At 32.0% G+C, this 21,977-nt stretch overlaps 2 protein-coding genes across 5 annotated transcripts; both read left to right on the top strand.

Moving 5' to 3' along the window:
• Window positions 1-245: 245 nt before the first annotated feature.
• On the top strand, window positions 246-1,193 carry LOC111004280 (probable small nuclear ribonucleoprotein G). The gene is made up of 3 exons (XM_022275253.2): window positions 246-426; window positions 566-713; window positions 917-1,193. The coding sequence occupies exons 1-3, from the start codon at window positions 395-397 to the stop codon at window positions 965-967; spliced, it is 231 nt and encodes a 76-aa protein (XP_022130945.1). The 5' UTR covers window positions 246-394; the 3' UTR covers window positions 968-1,193.
• A 750-nt stretch (window positions 1,194-1,943) lies between these two features.
• Window positions 1,944-19,292, top strand: LOC111004282 (solute carrier family 12 member 9). 4 transcript variants are annotated; one of them, XM_022275256.2, is made up of 21 exons: window positions 1,944-2,128; window positions 2,853-2,993; window positions 3,942-4,064; window positions 4,485-4,619; window positions 5,327-5,461; window positions 6,174-6,376; window positions 8,411-8,615; window positions 9,326-9,505; window positions 10,180-10,269; window positions 10,617-10,732; window positions 11,031-11,116; window positions 12,237-12,438; window positions 13,261-13,392; window positions 13,882-13,989; window positions 14,415-14,563; window positions 14,911-15,102; window positions 15,772-15,959; window positions 16,417-16,550; window positions 17,009-17,109; window positions 17,980-18,109; window positions 19,050-19,292. In XM_022275256.2, the coding sequence occupies exons 2-21, from the start codon at window positions 2,870-2,872 to the stop codon at window positions 19,128-19,130; spliced, it is 2,814 nt and encodes a 937-aa protein (XP_022130948.2). In that variant the 5' UTR covers window positions 1,944-2,128; window positions 2,853-2,869; the 3' UTR covers window positions 19,131-19,292. The 4 variants fall into 4 exon arrangements, with proteins under 4 accessions (XP_022130948.2, XP_022130949.2, XP_022130947.2 ...); XM_022275257.2 differs by having other exon boundaries at window positions 1,944-2,177; XM_022275255.2 differs by lacking the exon at window positions 1,944-2,128 and adding an exon at window positions 2,359-2,473 and having other exon boundaries at window positions 16,429-16,550.
• Window positions 19,293-21,977: the final 2,685 nt, after the last annotated feature.

Here is a 21,977-nt window from a genome sequence, read left to right as displayed (position 1 = left end):
ATATATGCATAACACAAGCTCAATATAGGAACAGTATGCTACTTATAATTATTTTCTGATTTTTTTTAAAGTACACAAAGATAGGTTTGTACAAATAACTAGATACTCAAATTATGTGTATATTATTACTAAATTCCCAAAATGCATTCTTTTAAAATAATTCTTATAGTGAATAGTCTGTAGTTGCTGCCGATTTATAAAACATAAGTCAAGAATGTGATGTATACTGTGGTCACAAATTTTGTTATTTGTATTCTGTGTCTAGTGAAATTATTTGCTCAAACAAGCGATTGGCGTCATTGTTTTCTTTACTTTTTCAATTGCAATAAGTTCGTATTGTAATATTGTTATCTACTATCGAATTTAATAATCGTAATAACTTCAAACTACTAATATGTCCAAAGCACATCCACCAGAATTAAAAAAGTAAGTTATGAGTAGTCCTAAGCATAACCTTAAATATTTAAGCATTTTATGTATTTGAATGTTTCTAACTTTTAATCTGTTACTTGCACGTGTAATGCCCGTTTTCCGATTGATTCACAATTGTTTTGTTATTTTTCAGATTCATGGACAAGAAATTGTCATTAAAGCTAAATGCTGGGCGGGCAGTTACCGGTGTCCTTCGAGGATTTGATCCGTTTATGAATTTAGTACTTGATGAATCCGTAGAAGAAACTAAAGATGGCCAGCGAAACAATATAGGCATGGTGGTATGTACAATATTATATACACGCAGTTTATATAAAGTATTGGATGGAATTTAAAAGCTACAACAGAATTTTAAAATATATTTGCATTATGTTATGTGATATCATAACAAATGTGAAATATAATTATCAATTCAAACCACTGCTTTTTTAGAGAACTCTGAAATAAAAAAAATATGCAATGTTAAAAACCTCTTTTTTTACAGGTTATCCGAGGAAACAGTATTGTTATGTTGGAATCATTAGATAGAATATAGTATTAGTTTCCTTTAGGTTAAAGACTAGATTTAATATAAATAAATTTGTATAAACACATATCTAAAACATGTGTTTGATTAATAATACTATGATAGCATTTTTTTGTTACTATATCTTATTTGTCTGTATTTTGTAATGTGTAAAATAAGATAAGGCCCTTGTGTGAAACTACAATAAGCTATTTAAATTTAACTGCCTATTATATAAATAAAATATCAGTCTGTATTTTTGTGTAATTATTACCTCACACTGTGATCTTGTTAAACCTGAGCAAAACCAATGTCACATGAACTAAATATTTAGTAACAGGAACTGAGTTTAGGGGCAGTTTTTTTGTTAAAATGTTAAATAGATTTTTATTAAGCTGGGTAACAACTGACTAATTTAACAAAATGAGCTCATGACTAATGTAAAGTTAGTGATAGAGGGGTTGTGATGCTCTTAAAAAACAAACTTGGCTTACCTAAGGGTACATAAATCCAAATGTGTCATGTTGACATTATCATAAACCAGAATGTTAAAATACAATTTTTTAAGTTTATAATGGTAAAAACTAAAAGGCTCAATTGTTCACATTTGTTTTAAGCTTCTAATTAGTAACTTAGTAGGAAGTGTTAGTTGAGCAATATATCTAGTAAGTAGTACATAATGTATGATTAGGATCTATAGAATCGCCGCGCCGGTGGCGAATTTTTACCTCCAGAACCGATTAGGTTAGGCACTTAGGCAGGCAAATACCCAACTAGTAACTACTTACAATTCTATACTTTTACTTCCGATTGATAACAAGGTAAGCCTTTTGAACAGTTTCCATAATCATTACAACGATGTATTAATATTTGAAAGCCAGTTCTGTGGATATTAATAATCGCACGGTGCAAGACTATAGAGTACAGACATTTAAATTTTTAATATGACAGCTGACATTGTTTTACTCACATATCTGACGTGATTCTGAAACTAACGGTAACGTCTAACTGCTTAATGTTGATGTTGATGTTTCATGTTTCCGATTGGGCGTCTTGAAAACAAAGCAAAACTGTAGTAATTTCCTATATAATAAAAAAAATATTACTGGAATTGAATGCTGCCTGCTTCCCAATGAATATGCCTTAATACAGGCTTTCTACATTATATTAGACGACGGGGATTAAACTATTGTGAGTTGTGTTGAGTTTCACTCCTGTACCTTTAAATTTGCGAGTTTAGGTAATTTTATTTGTATTTATATGGTTTCTTTACCTCTACTGTCAAGCGTCTACATCCTTAAATAGTATGAGCAAGTCAACAATATATTTAAGTTATTGTATTTTTTGCCATTCAATTAACAGTATGAATGAGGTCATTTTGTGAAGTGGGAGGTATTATCATATTGCCGTGGGTAGCTATTATTACTAGATTGTTTTAGCAGCTGGCAGCTGTATAAGTCTAGTAAATATTGTTAAACATTATCGGATAATAATTACTCCTCATATCCTCTTTTGCAATGGGGGATTTTGCCCTCAGTAAGTTGAAGCTGTAATCTTTGTGTTTTTATGCAGTAATTGTTATAATAACGTTTATTTTAGAAATCGTCTTAAACCTTATTTGTTTAGTTACTTTACAGTCATGTGTTATTTGACATATTGAGAAATTATTGTTATAGTATAAAATTTCTAACAAATGCATATTGGAGTTTTAAAAAACTAATAGAAATAATGAAGATATTAATTATTTGTCAAATTGTAATCTTCAAAAATTATTCAAGCCCATTCCCTGAATCAGTACAAAGGTTTATAAAGGATATAGTATGATTATAATATAGGATATAATATGATTGCAGGTTAACATTTTATATTGGAAATGATACAACTGAGAAATATTTACTCAATTAAATAATTTCAGTGACAAAGCCAGTTGTAATGGCGGAAACAATGGACCCTTTAGCACCAAGTGCAAATGAATCAAGCTTCACACCAAGTCTAATGAATAAGTTAAGAATGAGATTTGGTAGTGGGTCTGCAACACCAAGATCAATGGCAGAGGGTAAACAATCCTTACTATACATTTTTATTCAATACTGCCTGTGTACCTGTGCTTATCATTTTACACCAAATGAACCATTTTATTTTTTAATTCATTTTATAGAATAAAATAAAGGGGAGGGTTCATATGTATGTATATAATATTAATTATATAATTGAAACAGCTAAATGTTAGTAAAAATATCAGAATTTTATGAAACCAAATAAATGGTCATGCAATTTTGTTATTATTTATCTTGTTACCATCCACTTTATATATTATATGTATCTAGTTTTCATACTTTTTATGTCATTGTAACTATTAAACCATACTTATAGAACAATCAATATAGAACATCTATTTATCATTATACATATATGGCTTTATTTTTTATGTTATAATGTTATTAATAAACAATTATATTTAGAAATTCATAAATTTTTTATTAATTGTTATGAATTGTTTTGTAATGAAATAGATAATTATATAGACAGAGAGATATCTAGTACCCTATTTAAAGTGATTACTCAAATCTAATTGTTTTGTAACTAAAAAAGTCATTTATGCATCAAGGTTAAGAAAATTACGGAGGTCAGTTTTATCATTGTTAATATTGTTGTTGATTTGTAAATACGCGTCATGGTTGAGAAAACTAGTGGTATTGTTAATTTTTATTGTTCTTAAAAAACTTTGCTTAAATGTCGTTATTAGCTAAATAGCGTGTTAATAATTTCTAAAGATATACCAGGGATTTAGGATAATATTGATTGTAGTGTTTGACACCATTAAGTTTATAAATTATTTTGTATATATACACATTCAATTACTAAAAACATTAATAAAATATTATTATTTTTTAATGTTTAATGATCTCTTTATTTCAAAGTTTTTAATATCTGTGAATTTTCAAAGATATAAATTTAGAATGTAACTAGAATCAATTTTTATTATACTTTTTATTTTCTTTAGGATATGTGGAGTTTGGCGAGTTTCGTGCTCAAGCCCCTGGGGTTAAAAAAGTTGGTACTTTTGCTGGTGTCTTCTGTCCGGTGGTGCTTTCTATGTTTAGTGCACTTATATTTATAAGAATGGGTAAGTTTTATAACTTAGAATTTGTATTATGTATTTCTTTATTAGTGTTAGCCAATGCTTTGTCTGAAGGTGTAGAGGTGTTTTGACTGAAGATTAAATATCAATATTCGTATGACAGCAATAATTGATATGGAGTAGAACGGGCTCAAGATTTATCAAACATCAATATAATAAAACATTAGTGATAGGGACATAAGAAAGCCAAATTAGTAAAATAGTAACAGTATTATGCTTGAAAAAGAGTTCTCATTGTACATGTCACTATTTGTTATTTAATATATAGATGAATCAGACTTCTATGGGTGTTTTTATTGGCTTTTTGTTATCTGAAATAAAGGCAAAAAAGATCCCAGGCCTGGTCTGTTAATGTGTTGATAATTAATGAGAGTATGGCGTTTTATAATTTATTTAAACTTACAGGTTACCTAGTAGGCAACGCTGGTACTCTAGTCACATTAGCTCAGTTTGCTCTTGCCTATGGCATAGTAGGGTTTACTGTAATGTCTATCTGTGCAATATCTACCAATGGTGCTGTGGAAGGTGGAGGAGTTTATTGTATCCTTTAAATAATATTGTTTCAGACTTGATCACTATCTTTATACATAAAATGTATGTGTAATCTTCCCTTTACATAGGTTTTGGCCTCAGATTTTTGTTTTACTTTTTCATTGATAATTATACTGTGTCTGACTCTGCCCACTTAAATCATCCATTGGTTCAAACGCGTTTAGTTACCTTAATCAATGAAATTTCTTTTATATATCCAGAAATATACTGACTATATATACGAATACTGGGTGGCCAAAAAATCACCTATATAGCTATGTACCTACTTGCATATAAATAAATTTTACGTGTGTGCTACCCCTGCTCTATTGCAAACATCTTCTTAATATATATAAACCTCCTGTCACGATGTTTGTCCGCGATGGACTCCTAAACTACCGAACCGATATCAATCAAATTTGCACACCGTGTGCAGTCTGGTCCAACTTAAGAGATAGGATAGCTTAGATCTTTAATTATAGTCGTAATTTTATTTTATTGCAAATTATTTGTTTATTATTTGATACAATTCTAACAGATGGCGCTGTGTTAAACTAGCAACCTTTTACATAAGTTCTACCGTTTCCCTTGAATAGTTTACTACTATGAAATATAACAAAAACCTTAGCCACAGCAACGCTTGGCTGAGTATGCTAGTATAATATATTTTACTTGATTGTGTATCACATTATATATTTACTTAACTATAAATTCAGTTATGATAAGTAGAACCCTAGGTCCAGAATTTGGTGGTGCTATTGGTACATTATTCTTCTTTGCTAATGTCGTGTCGAGTGCCCTTTGTATTTCGGCGTGCACTGAAGCTTTGGTGGAAAACTTTGGGCCTAATGGTAAATAAAATTTACAAAAGAAGGTTAATAATAATAACTTTATTTATAACAGATTAGTATTCAAATTTGACTAATGAATATTTCAGCTATAACAAAAGAGACTTTTTAAAATTCAAATAGAGCTACACATATGTGTTATTCGTAATTCCTAGGAATTGTTGTTGCAAGTTTTCTCAATATTGTATAAGTAATGGTTTAATGATTTAACTTGCTTCTAAAAGTCTTGTACAAATTGTTATTATTACACTACTAATCTACACTAATATTATAAAGAGGAAAACTTTGTTTGTTTGATTATAATGAATAGGCTCATAAACTACTGGACCGATATTAACCATTCTTCAGATCTTTCACCATTCGAAAGCTACATTATCCACGAGTAATATAGGCTATATTTAATTTTGAATAAAAATAGGGTTCCGTAAGATATTAGGGTTTTTCGGACACAAGGTGTAAAAAATCAACCAAAAAAGTTACTTATTTTGCGTACCCTGCCTAAACTTTCAAAGATAGAAGCATAAAATGTTCTAAGTAATTGTAGATCTTATATATATGTACAAAAAAGTCCTCGACACACTATACCTATCTATGTCGAGTGAGGCACAATAACCATAAATGATATACATGGCAAAACGAGGTTTGCCAGTTCAGCCAGTAATAAATATATTTATCATTTACACATACATAGTTTAAAACATTGGTGTCCTTGTAGGATACCTTGTGGGAGACAGTCCAGGTCTACCAAACGGAGATTGGTATCGGTTCCTCTATCGTTCAGTATTGAACACAATTGGTCTAAGTGTGTCTTTGGCTGGAGCTTCGCTTTTTGCAAGAACCAGTTTAGCCATTTGGGTCACCATGGTTGTGTGCTTGGCCAGTGCCTTTTTGAGTTTTTTCATTACTACGCCTGGGATGGTAAGAATATATTATATTTTACCTTCTCATGATTTCTTAGTCGCCAAGTAATTTACTACTAAAAGACTTTATTAATTAAGAATTATTTCTGTTGATGGCAAATTTTAATAAATACGTGTCACGTTGTTTGTCCGCTATGGACTCCTAAACTACCGAACCGATATCAATCAAATTTGCACACCGTGTGCAGTTTGATCTAACTTAAAATATAGGATAGCTTACATCTCAATATATACCAGCAATATTATTTTATTGGAAATATTTGTTTATTATTTGATACAATTCTAACAGTAGCGCGCTTTCACATAAGTTCCCCTACCGTTTCCCTTCAATAGTTTACTACTATGTAATATAATGGTAGGGGAGCCCACGATGCTAAATGGGGATTTACTCGAGCGTCGTGGAGACCTATTGGGTTGCAAAGCTTAGATGATAAGAAGAAAAAAATGTTATATGATATATACCTTTTCATCGGTGGGGAAAGCGGCTATAGATGTTTAAATATGTAAAAAAAAACTGTTGCATGGACATACTCGAGCGCGTCAGATATTGATAGCATCAATGTCCTACGTATTTTTAATAATGTACGTATGTTAATCTGATCATTTGCATGATGGGGGTGGTTGTACGTAAGAGTTAAAAATGAAAAAAAAAAAAAATTTAATCGAGCGCGTCAGGTTTTCTAAGGGGGCGTTAAGTGCACCAAAAAAAAAGCTCTCATTCAATAATCTGACGATTTCGATCTGACGCAAACTCGCAGCCATTATTATAATGTGCAAAAAAAAATCGCCATTTTGAAATACTCGAGCGCGTCAGATTAAGATATATATGGTTCAGATTTATATTCTATACGTACTGTCTCATAATCTGACGATTATCTAGAGGGATTTGCCTGATCTGACAAAAAAAATATTAGAAAAACGGTTCACCCTAAAGGCCATGCCTGCAATTCCATTCCTGGGCGCTTAAAATTGTACTTATGAGCTCGCTGAGTTCAAAGAAATAATATTTCTATGCGTTTGAGTTCTCCCAGCTCGAAAATCTGATAGAAGTTTCACAGAACACTATTTTTGAAATTTTCAAACCCCAATAACTTTTGAATGGATCAAGCAATTTTCCCGCGGTTGACGGCGATCGACGCATTTTTTAAGCTCTAATTATTTAATTTCATAAAAAACGATAATCCGATATGAAATGTCGAAGTTATGTGATAGAAACACTTTTTTCGGTTTTCTTTCGTTCACGATATCTCTCGAACGAATCAACCGATTTTGACCAGTTTGGTGGCGATCGACGTCGTTTTTCAAGCTTAAAGATGGATTAGTTTTTTGAAGTTGATGGATAAAGCCGTTTAAAAGTTATTGCAAAAAAACACTTTCAAAAAAACAAATTGTTATTTTTTTAGATTTTTCAAAATTTCTCAAAATCTATCGGTCCCCATCGGTTCAAATTCACATGAAATCTAATTTTGAGGGAAACGCGGAGAAGGAAATGTAGGCATCACGCAGCTGCACGCGTTTATCGCACGAACTTTATCGACGAAATTTTGTTATTTCGGCTTGCGCAAATCGTCAGATTATATATTTTTCAATATTCTTGAATTATTTCATTCAAAATAAAAAAAAAATTAGCTACGCTCGAGAATGTCAAGATGACGTTTTTTTTTTACAACTTTGCTGCCCTCCCCTCTCTTTACGTCACTCTCAAATTGTCAGATTAGTGGAATATACACTTTTTAGGATGTGATTAACTCACACTACCTTAATCTGACGCGCTCGAGAATGTCTGATGATCAATTTTTTTTTACTAATCTGATCCTGTATCCTTCACGGGCGGCCTTATATATGGGCCTCATATTTGGTGGAGGTACTTAACCGGGTACAAGGTATCCCCCTGTATATTAATCTGCCGCGCTTGAGTAAATCCCGAAATCCCCTCTTGGGCTCCCCTACTATAACAAAAACCTTAGCCACAGCAAAACTTGGCCTAGTCTGCTAGCCTTGAGTCTAGGCCTATAAAAAGTATACATTTCAGATAGAGAAACCTGAAACGAATACTCTAACTAACGCAACTATCTTCAACTACACCGGATTCAGCGTAAACACCTTTTATGAAAACCTTTATCCGAAGTATGGGAGGGATTATAGTACAAATGATGGTGAGCTGGTGGATTTTGCGTCTGTATTCGGCGTTTTGTTCACTGGAGTCACTGGTGTGATGGCGGGAGCTAATATGAGTGGTAAGTTGAAAAAAATATTGTGAGACTGTAGACAAATCGTTCATGTATTTATTTATTCCGTATTTCTACAGCTAACTTAAAATATATGTAATAAAAAATAGTTATACTTAAGATATAGCCAAAAAATAATAATAATAATGAGGGACACGGGGAATGTCGTGATAAAGCTTATTGCATAGCATTTTGTATCAACTTATCCAATCATAATTATTAATTTCATGCAACATTTATTTTCTTTGATATTAAGTAATTCAAACTACTACAATATCAGACTCAGACTAGCACGCCTATATAGTCTATCTTACTCTAACGCGTAGCGGCCGAACGCGTAACGCGTTCTGTCCCGTTATAACACGTAGTGGCCGCACCTATATTACGTCACCGTGTGTTAGGTTTATTATTTTCGTTACGGAATTTCTTAATTTAGTCGCATTGAAAGCCCGCAATAAAATCTGTACAATAGCTTAAAAACAATAAAAAAATTTATTACATTTAACGAAGTAATACCTAATTACGCTGTGTTGTAGGTTGGTGCTAAGTCAGGGTATATGTGAGGATGTGTGCAGATATTCTTAAGATACCTTTTAAGCGTTATTTACGAATATTTAATAAAATTCCATTCGTGCACTGCACGGGGTTTGAACCTACGACTGAGAGTCGCAAGCTGAAGCCACAAGGCCAACACTGCTAAACTATTTAAAAAATTTCAGGTGAACTTAAATCTCCATCGCGCAGTATTCCTCTAGGTACCCTCACTGCGTTACTCTTCACTGCATTGTCATACATCGCGTTGACATTTTTAACCGCAGCCACTTGTTCAAGGGATCTTCTACAGAATAACTACGTATATTTGCTACCTATCAATGTATGGTCGCCTTTTATTGCCGTTGGTGAGTTATATTTCTACTTTTTTCACACAAAGCTTTATAGTTTTTGTTGAAATATTTTTTTAATCCGATTTACAAACAGGCTAAGCTTCAAACTTTATTATAATAATAATAGTCTGTGTCTCCAATCATTACAAAAGTAGATTTTACAGCGTAGATTTGTTTTCCTATTATATATACTTGCTTCCGTCAGTAGCGGTGATCGGAACCCCTTCACACCTATACGCCTTTGCGTATACTCAAAAATATATTGAAATTAATTTGTTTTTGATTACTATTCTACATTATAATAATTATATATTTTTCGCAACATCAAAGATAATTATTAAGATTAAGGTTCAAGCTTCCTTTTTTCCCCTATTAACGCCTTTTAATCCAAACCGGAATTCTATGTATGAACACTACAATTAAAAAAACTAATGTTAATTCTGATAAACATTAATTCCAGATATATCAGTATTTTCTTTATTTGACTGTTGACAAAAACAAATATAATTTTTACTTCTAAATTTTGTTTAATATTTTCATAACTGTTCTATTAGCATTAACAACACAAATATACCGTATTTTTAATACTAGCCAACATAGTAATAATAATATTATTTAAATGAAATTTAGAATATAAAGACTTTAAAAAGCTAATATAACTTTCAATACAAATAAATTTTATCTTATAGGAATGCTTACGGCGACATTTTCTGCTGGTCTCTCAAACCTCATCGGTGCTTCCAGGGTGCTGGAAGCTTTAGCTAAAGATAATATTTTTGGTGAGTACATGAATGTAATGTTGAGCAGCGCTGTGTGGACAAATTTAGAACTAATCGACACAAATATACTCACTTTAAAATATCCAAATAATATTCTATAGCAAAAATTACTTCAATTAACTAACTCTTAGTATAAACCTTACATTCTTTGGACATGGTGGCCGTGGTGATCAGTCCATAGAACGCCTTGTCGTCAGGGGAAAGTGGAAGGTCACCTACGGGGTGGACTGATTAGATCAAGTCTGCCATAGGAGCTTCATTCAATCAGTGCAGCAGGATGGATGATAGGCAAGGATAGAAAAAGTGTAAATCTGTCTATCTATCATATTTTGTAATAATTATTACAGGGTTTATCCTCCGTCCAATGGTGCCTCGGTCTGGGAATCCCATCCTGGCTGTGATAATGTCTTGGTTTCTAGTTCAAATTGGTATTATTACTGGATCACTCAATGCTATTGCTCAGGTATTTATAATTTTAAAAATGATATGTAACTGTTTAAATATTAGTATGTTCACTCACACACAGTTTTACACAAACACACAATAAAAAGATATAAAAAAAACATTTTAAAGACTCTGCTGGCTCTATAACCAATATATGTCTCCGAAATGAGAAATTACCATGTTTCCTTGTCTTATCCTACTCCTAGCAGGTCTTCTGGGCTTAGGTTCAGGTATTCAGTGCTTCATCCGATCAAGGTGCCTCAGCCAACTTGGTCAATATTTTTTTCAGTAACTAACATCTATTTATTATCTTTCAGGTGAATTCAGTACTCTTCATTACAAGTTACTTCGCTATTAACCTTGCCTGCCTTGGCCTAGATCTCGCATCTGCGCCTAACTTCAGGTAACAATAATAAATATTCCAATACGAATTGAAACGCAAAAAAATTGTTTATAAAAAAATTATCTACAAAATTTACACTAGACGTAATAAACCCTAATCATTTTCAATTTTGATATACATAAGTAGAAGAGAGATAAGAAAATTATAGAAAAAAAATAAAACATATTTTTCTGAAAATGTTACATGGCCTAATGAAACTAGTTGCTTAAGTACATATTTACTTTTAATGTTGGATCATTTTATATTTAGACACTTTCAAAAGCACACCACAAAAATGGCAAACCAACTTGCTAAATACATGCGTATTTACGATGACTAAACACCTATATAGTGAACGAAACCATAGACACTCCATGTGAGAGGACTGGCGAGTGTGTTGCTGGCTTAAATTGACACTTAAAGAACATTTTAAAAGGCATACATATCCTTCCACTCAGAGTTATGCTAAACAAATAGTAATACCCGAAAGCAATCGACTTATGAAAGACACTTAAATTAAATAGACATAGACATTTTATTTATTACAAACAAAACACAAACACATAAATACACAACACAGCAGTAATCAAAGAGAAAAAATTAAATAAAAGATATAAAGAGAGGTATATTATTTTTTTCCTTTTCCCCTTCGGTTCGTCTCAAGCATATATATAATATTTTTTTTTATTTTTTTTCTTTATTGTATAAATAATCTTAAATTATAGAAGTTGGTATGGTGGAAACATAAACTGGACACAGTTTTTCTGTCCACCAGGACGTCGAAAATATTCAGTTAATTATAATTAACTTAATAAAGTGACATAATGTACAACAAAACACCTTTACCCTCAAAAATTGCACAAACAACGCACTAAAACAATCGAAACACCGCCGCTTCATACATAGCCGATGCAAGAAACCTGTTCTTGACGAGAATTCTCAATCGACTACAGGATGTGTTCTAATATTTAAATATGAATTAAATGACGAAGTCTGATTTTTGTTATGCGTAATTTATAATTGTTTGCTTTATGTAATAATTTTTTAATTTAAATTTAATATTGTTTCTAGTTATATTAGTAAATAGTGCATATAAATATATTAGTAAATATAAAGCATATAAATAATAAATACATTTCAGACCAACGTTCAAACATTTCTCGTGGCTAACTTCGCTCATTGGTTTGGTGGGTTGTGCCGCGCTAATATTCGGTCTACGTCCCGCGTACGCGAGCGCCGTCGCTTTGGCGTGCTGTTCGTTGGTCGTCGCGTTGCATTTGCTGTCACCGGCTGCGTCTGAACCGAAGTGGGGCAGTCTGAGTCAGGCTCTAATCTTTCATCAGGTATTTAATATTAATTATTTATGCAAGTGAGTTAATTTGAGGAAATAAATGTAAAAACAAATTTAGGGAATATATTATAACAAATGTGACTTAAAACTTTTCAAACACGTACTTTCTAATCGTAATGCATTATGCATATGATTACGATTAGAAGTACGTGTCTGTCTACAAATTTCTTTGACATCCATATTTGACTTTGGCCCATATTCTTGAATGTCGAAAAAATTTAAATATACATAGTTTCAAGAGCAGTCAAACTATTTTTCTGTATGTAATTTGACATATTTGACTTGTAATATGGCCCTAAAAGTCATTTTTTTTTATCTTAGTACTCCCCAAGTACCTTTTGACTTCACAAAGTAAACAAATTTACATCAGAATTAGTTTAATTCTTTAGATATATCCACGTAAAGGATATACATTATATAAGAATGTCAAGATGTTTTAATTCTTTTTTGAAACAACTAGCCGAATTAGTGAGGCTTAGTTAAACCTAGCTTAGGTTTGACTTGCGCACGCGCACCTAAGAGTTGGTTATTGGAGGAGGTTTAGGAAAAACATCAGTAATACTATATCCATTCTAACATTTCTACCGTGCTAAATACATTTATTTTTTCAGAAAGAAAATAATACAACAATCTAGAACGATATTTATATAGATGAATTTGGATTCCCTATGCTAGTACATTATTTTATTGTCATTTTAATGTTTTAATCAAAATAACGGCGAGAATCGAATCCACACCCTCTAAGTATAGGCCTTACTAGAATGCATAATGCGTGAAAATGGCTATGTTTTTCTACCAGACATTGAAATTTCAGGTCCGTAAATACCTACTCCTCTTGGACCCTCGCAGAGAACACGTGAAGTTCTGGCGACCTCAGATGCTGTTACTCATCTCTTCTCCGCGTCAGGCAGCACCGCTCATCGACTTTGTAAATGACCAGAAAAAGGTATACTCTTTTTTGCACATTCAAGATTTAAAATAAACTTAATTATTCAAAGTTTACTTACATAGGCTGGCCTTAATAAAAACGTTGGTTTTATTTTAATAAAACAGAAACTAAAATAATTTTCTTAAATTCTTTAAATTAAAGATTCATTAAAACTTTGCTTATTTGAGTGCTTTGGTGTATTTAGGCTTTATAAAAGTTTTTTTATATGGAGAAATTTAATAATAATTTATATGCAAAAATAGAGTACAATTTAAATGGAATTTTATATATATTGTGAGTCATATGATTATAGTAATTTTTTTTATTATTTGTAGTCCTTAAATGTCACATTATTAAAATATATAATATTTATATGAGCCTTTTGTGCACTGTTTTATCAAAAATGGTTTGAGAAGAAGAATCTCAAGAACTACTTCTTGATGTGTCCACGTGTGTAGTGACACTTGGCATTTAAACTTTTTTAAAAATATTTTTTTAATTCTACAGGGTGGTCTGTTCGTAGTGGGTCACGTGAGGGTGGGTGAATTGGACGGTAACGGAGACCCACTTGCCTCAGAGCATAAGTACTGGCTCAAACTTATCGATCATCTTAAGGTATATATCATTTTTTATTTATATAAAACCTTTTTATTCTTGTGAATAATTAGGACAAATACGTTATTTATTTATTTATATTTTCAGTCGATATATTTGACAGATAACACAATATATTTATGCTTTATCACGTCTAAATATGCATTAATTAATATTTTGGAGAATTAAAAAAAAAAGGGTTGTGGCTTGTCTGGCTTGCATTCCGCAAACTATTTATGGTCCCACAAAATTGTGGAAGTTTCAAGAGAACGTATACGTAATGTATACGTTAGATAAGGTATGGTATACTGTAGAGTAGAAACTAGCCTGGCCGGAAGGTTAGGAATTTTGGAATCGATGTAACTAATAGATATTGGTTGCTTTAATTAATGGTCTTTGTCAAAGTCAAGTGCTATGTTAAGAAGTAACAATTTTTATATTTTCAGGTGAAAGCCTTTGTAGAGCTTTCCTTAGCAGAATCCATCCGTAGTGGCGCAGCGCAGTTGACACGTCTCGCAGGTTTAGGAGCTATGAAGCCTGATACTGTACTCCTGGGCTTCAGAGATACGGCAACGCCCAAGGACTTCTTTAGAGAGTGAGTTTTTAAGTGTTGAAAAGTTAAAATGCTGCAGACAAAACATATTATAAAGGCGTCTTAAACGAGAATTTTTTTTTTCAATGGTGGCATACACTATGCTGGAAATAGTCTTATTTCAATTCTGTATTAATTATTTTTTTGCTAAAAACTATAAAAACGTTAATCTTTTAACTCTAAAAAATACTATTTAATAGTGCTACTGATTTTGAAGCTGTGGAGATATCACAATGTAATTATGTTATAGTCTGTGAATAAGTAAACTAAATAAAATTGTAAAAGCCGCCAAATTTTCACAAGATTTTCATTTTTAAAATGCTTGAATTAAATACTTTTATATATTTTAGTCCAACATCACCATACAAAACGGAGCAATTTGATCTAGACTCCGGTGAAATAATATTCCCGGCTCGGACATCCGTATCGACCCGGATATCCGCGTCCGAGTACGTCCGGATTATAACAGACGTGCTGAGCGTCAAGAAGAATATATGTCTTTGTCGGAACTTCCACACGCTTGATATGGCTGCTGTAGAGAGGTATGTAGATAAAAAAATTAATTTACCTTGTGTTTTATGGGTACAGTTAATTATATAGATGAACTAAGTATATAATTATATATAGGCGGTATCAGGTGAGCCTCCTGCCCGTTTGCCCCCTGTACTATAAAAAAAATACTAATAGCAAGGAAAAATTGACCACATTGCAACTGCTCCCGATTTATTTTTCATATAACTCTCAGGGACACAAAACACCGGCCCAAAAGGGAACAAAACCCAGTTTTCCAGCCATTTCTGCCCCACCTTAGGCTTTAATTACGTTTTTTTTTAATTAAAAATTGAATTGAATTAAAACTTCAGCAATTACTGGGAAATTTTTAACGAAACACAGAAAGTAAAATTTGAAAGCAAAATTAATAACATTGTGTCCACTTTCGAATTGGCCCGGCACATTATTCAATTTCAATACGAGTCTGAGCATTTGAGTCAAAATATAAATTTTATTTTTTTGTGAACGTATCCATTTTATTTACACATTAAAAGTTACACGGCGAGTGATAATTACGTCATCACAAACAGTAAAAAATATAATTTAACATTTACTCTCTTAATTGTTTATAATATCAATAATTTTTGTGGTATATATTATATTTTTTGCGTTTTAACAAATAAGCTTCCGACATATAAAAAATAAAAAAATATTTCCAGACGCTCAGCTAGCCTAAAATACATAGACGTGTGGCTGGTAGAGCTTTTGACCCCATCCCGCGAAGAAGCTTTCAGTGTGAGAGCCTTATTCGCGTTACAGTTAGCAGCCGTAGTGCGATCCGCCCGCGGCTGGCAACATTTGAGACTACGCGTCCACGTTGTTGACGCTACACCGCTTTATGCTGACCGTATGTACTAAACAAAACACTAATGAGACAAAATAGATATACTCAACCCTGATTTTGCGCATTCGAATCTTAGTGAATCAATACTTAAAAGGCCGGCAACGCACTCGCGAGCCCTCTGGAATTGAGTGTCCATGAGCGGCGGTATCATTTATTATCAGGAAAGCCTCCTGCCCGTTTGACCCCTGTTAGAAAGCAGGCTTATTGGTGCAAAGGCGGGGATTGAACCTACGACCTCAGGGATGAGAGTCGCACGTTGTGTATAGGGTGTTCAAAAAGTGCCTGCTATTTATTTTAATTAACTTATTTCTAATTACTTACCTGTGTGAAATGCCACCTTTAATTTTATGATTTTTCTTGATTTTATGTTTTTCTTTAAGTATTAATGTTATGTCAAGCTTTTCGGGCGACTATAGAGGGTGTTCATTTTTTTAAAAAACCATAATAACAATTGACACAGTATACCTTGCAGAGTTGGACAGTATGGACAGCGCAGTTGAGCGGAGTAACCCCTCATTATCTGCTGCCAGACCCGTCCACGAAAGATTGGAAGAGTTATTAAAACTGTTAAGAATCAATGCTACTACACACACGGTGAGTACTTAACACACTTATGTATTCATTATTTATTACGTTTACAGGTACCCTCCTTTATAAACGTTATAACGTTATAACCTCGTTTGTAACGTTTGCGTTTTGGTGCAAATTTTAAATTTATGAATCAAAAATTATTTTTTAAGTATTAAACCTAAATTTTCCGCAGAAATATTATGTTTATTATAATTCATATATATTTCCAAATATTATAGAACAGTTTCTCAAAATTTGTCATCATGGCTATTGTGTTGGAGAATTTTTTTTTTTGGATGCGTTACTATATAAAGCCCAATGATGCACATTCGGGGTTCGAACTTCACGAATGAGACTTGCAAGCTGCCGCTAAACCAACACTTTGAACACACAAATCATTTATAATTTTCACTTAACTAACTAATAACTAAATACTCCAAAATATAATTAATTATTGATAGCTTAAATTATAATTATTTCAGGTGTCAGAATGGCCAGCGTTGGATGACTTTGGACAATGGTCAGAAACCAGTTATGACAATGGCACTACGTTTACTAGAGTGCCTCAAAGTTATTTGCAAAAGTATGATTTTTTATTATCTTTGTGTATTATTCGTTTTTAACATTTATCTATAGATTTTAATTTTGTATAGATTTTAGGAAATTTGATTTTAAATTGCATCTATAAATAAATATCTGTATATGTATATTAAGTAACTTAAAACTTATAACTAAAAAACATTACCAGTTCCACAGCAAGAATATAAAGCTAGTTTTAATAATCTAAATTAAAAAAATAATATGTTCTGTATACTCAGGCTCTTAATCTCGAGCCTGATATAAACTTGATTCTAGTTTAAAGAGTTGTTAGTTGCTAATTACAGATGGCGTTTTTTCAATTGTTTTGCTTGTTTCTTTATATGGACAGATATAGTTACGAGATAATTTTGATGGAGTGGTTGGTTTTAAAATCTAGCCTAGATTAGGTTTTAATTGAACACGTATCATTCACATATCACAAGCGATGAAAAAAAATTTCAATTAACAATTACATACTCGGTCTGAGGAATATAAGTAATATAAATGAGAATATGAGGAATATAAATATAAGGAAGCATTAACTTTAAACTCCACTAGATGGCGCTACATGCAGGTTTTCTCTTAACATTAAGATTATAAATATAGCTTAAATACAATATTAAAATGACCATTTTTTTATAATAAAATAAATCAGTTGTCTATCCAATAGGAAAGTAAGAACAGAAATGTAAGTTTTGATACTTAATCAGTTGCGTCTTTATATTAGGTTAGGTTAAATGCCACCAATAATAATCTTAATCTGTTTTGAAGGCTACGTATATTATGAGAGATAATTATAAGCTACGATTTATGAATGAATTATGAGCTCACTTTTGTTTTAAGTAATATTTTTACATCGTTATATTTCGTCTAGGGTAAATCGAATAATCAAGAGTCGCTGTGAAGATGGGACAGCGGTCACATTTGTCCAATTACCGCATCCACCGAAGTTGGCCCCGCACGCAAGTGACGCAGATGAACCTGTTTGCGAACAGTATCTTCAGGTACCTAGAGTTTGGGGGATTTCATAGTATTTTTTTAATTTATGCAATCGTAATAATTTATTCACTTTTTAAATATGCATATTTATTTTCTCTTTGGAATTAATTAAATCTACCACTGTCCCAGACTAAGACGCCTATATAGTCTGTCTCACTCTCACGCGTGCTTCACCGGCCGTGGTTACGTTACCAAGAAACGAAAGATGTGAATACGTAATATGCGTTCTGTCCCACTCTAACGCACCAGCGCTACGTCACCGATGTGAGACGCAGTATACGTTCTGTCCCACTCTAACGCGTTTTGGCCGTACCTACTGCATACGGGCACATTATTTCTACATAATTTTGGGCAAACGAGCAGGAGGATACCGCCGCCCATAGATACATCGCCAGAGGGCTGGTATGTTGCCATAACCATATTAACGATTTAGTATTGTTACTAGGTAAGATAATCCCAAACAGACTAAATGTTTGGCTGTTTTGTTACCATGGTTACCATTCGAACATAGATAACCATAGTAACATACTTGGTCTACGTTTAATTAAGGTCTATATTTTAATTCAAAGTATTAAGAAAACAATTGCTTGGTTAAGAATTATTTTTACGCTACGCAAAAAACTTTTAAACAATTAAAAACTTTAAGACGAGGGCTAGAACTACCTCATATTAAGTTCGTCCTACATTTTATAACAAAAACATTCATTATTTAAGTAGTTCAACCTTTTTTAAACACTAGTATTTAAATTTTCCTCACAACTCTTTTAAAAAAGATATTCTAAGAACACTATCAGGCATTAACGTTAATAAATCAAGCCGATTTTAACATACAAATACAAACGCATTATAATATATATGTTATTGTTTAGTCTGTGAAAAGTCTGAATTTTGTACCATGTGTACGTTTAAAAAAAATAAATAAATAGGGTTTTTATTATTTTACAGGTTTTAGAAGACTTCACGAAGGATCTTTCACCGACGATATTAGTACGAGGACTGAAGTCGGTAACCTCCACAGCTCTTTAAATATAGACATATTTTTGTGTCTCTAAATTTTCGTCACAATAAGTTTTTGAAAAATTTAAATTTTGTATGTATTTTTTTATTATTAATTACGTAGCTCCGATGCTACTGTGATTGTTTCTATTTTTTTCTATACGCAACGACAAAAAAAATAGTGTTAATGAATATGCATAACTATTATTTTATCTTTATTATTTATTATTATATTTTCAATTATTTCAATTTGCTTATACTAAAACATTGCTTTATATCAGTCTTATTTAGTTTGCTGATTATTTATAAGGTTTAGAACTGATTTTTCTATCGAATTGTAAATGTAGACTGAAAATTAGTTTATAAGATAATCGTTTTGTAAACCATAAAAAATACCATGATTTTAAAGATTATTTATCAATATCACTTATAAAGCCGAATAGCTTAAATAACACCGCCATCATAGTAGTGCACAATGACACCCAGAGGTTTTAGATTCGATACCAGAGAAAGAAATATGAATATCAACTTAAAATAAGTTTTTAAATTGTCCTTGTAATAGAAGTTTTAGGTCATATTTTTATAGGACTTTCATTAATAGATAATTCTATTAAAGTATTATAATTTATTTTAAATGTTACCTTAATATTGTATTGAGATGAATATTTTCTAGTTTAATTTTTGAAGTTCAACTTCATATTGACGATAATTGATAAATTTTAACATAGACGATTCAGACAGCACATTTTGTCAGATTTTTGTTAATTATAGGATTTAGCTAAAAAGTAAATTTCTTGCTTACAAATATTGTTTTTATATTATCAAATTACATTGAAGATTCAAATAAGTTATAATTAATAAACCATCCTTATTTTTGATTATATTAATTGTACCATTTTTGGTGAAGTACTGTCTCTTTCCATCACAGGGTAAACACAATTTGACAGATAGAGACGAAAGAGTGATATAGTGCAATTACACGCATTTAGTGTTTATGATAAACTTAATAAAAATGTAATCTTTCGTATTTTGTGATTCACCCAAAGATATATTTAAATGTCAATTAATACCAATAAAAAATTGTATCGTTAGTTATTCATATAGGACGATAGTTGTTACCCTGGAACGACTTTATATCTCTTTATATTTTTTTTAAACCGGGGCATGGGCAGAAGGCTCACCGGATGTTAAGTGATACCGCTGCTCATGGACACTCCATGCCAAGGGGCTCGCGAGTGCATTGCCTTTTAAGAATTAGAATGCTCCTTTTTTGAAGGAGGTAGCTGGTTCCACATAATCGTGGACGTAAATTAGTATTTTTCTGTCTCAATACTTTAATAGTATAGGTGGGCAAACAAACCCACGGGACACCCAAAAGTGATAACGGCCCATGAACACCAAATTTAGTCGGTGCGTTGCCGGCCTTTTATAATTTGAATTGTTAATCGCATCGAATGATAAATAGTTGCTTAGTTGTATTGAAAGTTCTAGCCTAGACTTATTTGAGATTTGTTTTTTCGGTTTTCTTTGCTCTCATCTGATTAGTGATAACATCCAAGGACACTGCCAAGACTTGTCTTCTTTTTAAGAATCGGTACACTCTTTAAGTATATTCTTCAATATGAATGCATCTTGTATCTACTTCTCCAGGATACATTTTCTTAGGCACCTATTAATAAAACGTCATTAAATTTAATCTGCAAATGAATCACTATGTCTATTTAAACTTCGTAATTTTGACAGTGATCAAGCGATTGTGACTAACGTTAGTCAGTTGCAAACATCGAGTGAGACTTATGTAAAAGCCTCGAGAGAATTTTGAAATTTTTGTCCTTATCACTCTTCCAATAAATAAATGTGACAAAACATTTTAATGTATCAAATTTACTATATACATAGGAATGATATACTGAATGATATATTTTTAAAGAATTATTTGATTACCACAATTAGTTTACAAATGTAACAGTGAAAAGACTTTAATCTCTGACTACAGAATACAGAAATGTAGATTTATCCAAAACGGCACTGTATAGAAGTTTATAGACGGGATCAATAATTTTAAGTTTTTGTATTAATCTATGTGATAATAAATAATATTTTCGGATAATGTTTTTTATTTAACCTTAACCATATACAATCAATCAATCAATTAAAATTCATATTTAGATGCGTCTTAGGGCATGCTTATGAATGTCAAAAACGTTTGCAAAATTCACGAAAGAGCAAAACTACGCTATCCGTTCGCAAAACTACCAGGAGTCTTGTAGTGAGCTGTCTTCTCGACAAATGCCCTCTGATATTTTATGTTTTAACTTTTTTCTTCACTGTACGGCGAGTGTTAGTTGTGTATATAAAAAGATTTGTATTCTTTAGCCAAATTCACAAGGACAAAGTGGAGAGACGCTCAAAAGCCAATGGCCAAATGGTCATACTCTATAAAAATTACTTTACGATCTGATTTCTGTACATCTGATCACGTACGGAAATGCAATTCTGCATTTTTAACGCTAGTACATGAAATATTAACTGTTGGTGAAAAACGAAATCGGAACTTTTGTTTCGTACCCTATATGCGTTTCCTAACCCGAGATTGGCGAAGGAGCATAACGGATTTTGCGTCTTTTGGGAATGTTTGTATAACTGTCTTCCTTGAGGTCGTAATTTTATTCCAGCAAGTCAATGCATTAATGAACTTTTTTCTATGCATTTAAAATTCCAATACATATTTACCTTTAACTCTAAAGTCGACGGCGTTTGTCAAGCCGTCTTACCTATAAGAAAAAACGAACACTAAACACTATTCATAATATTAACACTAAATGCACTGTGTAAATCATACAAAAAGTCAGTAAAATCAAAACAATATGGATGAAA

The sequence above is a fragment of the Pieris rapae genome, chromosome 18, assembly GCF_905147795.1.
Source record: "Pieris rapae chromosome 18, ilPieRapa1.1, whole genome shotgun sequence".
Lineage (NCBI taxonomy): Eukaryota > Metazoa > Arthropoda > Insecta > Lepidoptera > Pieridae > Pieris > Pieris rapae.
The sequence above is the reverse complement of the archived record's forward strand: the minus strand, read 5'-3'. Positions and strand labels throughout refer to the sequence as shown.

What these genes read in the sequence shown, in the direction of transcription:
- LOC111004280 (XM_022275253.2), top strand. Translation starts at nt 395, where the DNA reads ATGTCCAAAGCACATCCACCAGAATTAAAAAA. An exon ending in CATCCACCAGAATTAAAAAA is followed by an intron (nt 427 to 565) that starts GTAAGTTATGAG and finishes GTTATTTTTCAG; the next exon opens with ATTCATGGACAAGAAATTGT. An exon ending in GAAACAATATAGGCATGGTG is followed by an intron (nt 714 to 916) that starts GTATGTACAATA and finishes CTTTTTTTACAG; the next exon opens with GTTATCCGAGGAAACAGTAT.
- LOC111004282 (XM_022275254.2), top strand. An exon ending in TTGTAAATGACCAGAAAAAG is followed by an intron (nt 13,393 to 13,881) that starts GTATACTCTTTT and finishes TTAATTCTACAG; the next exon opens with GGTGGTCTGTTCGTAGTGGG. An exon ending in AACTTATCGATCATCTTAAG is followed by an intron (nt 13,990 to 14,414) that starts GTATATATCATT and finishes TTATATTTTCAG; the next exon opens with GTGAAAGCCTTTGTAGAGCT.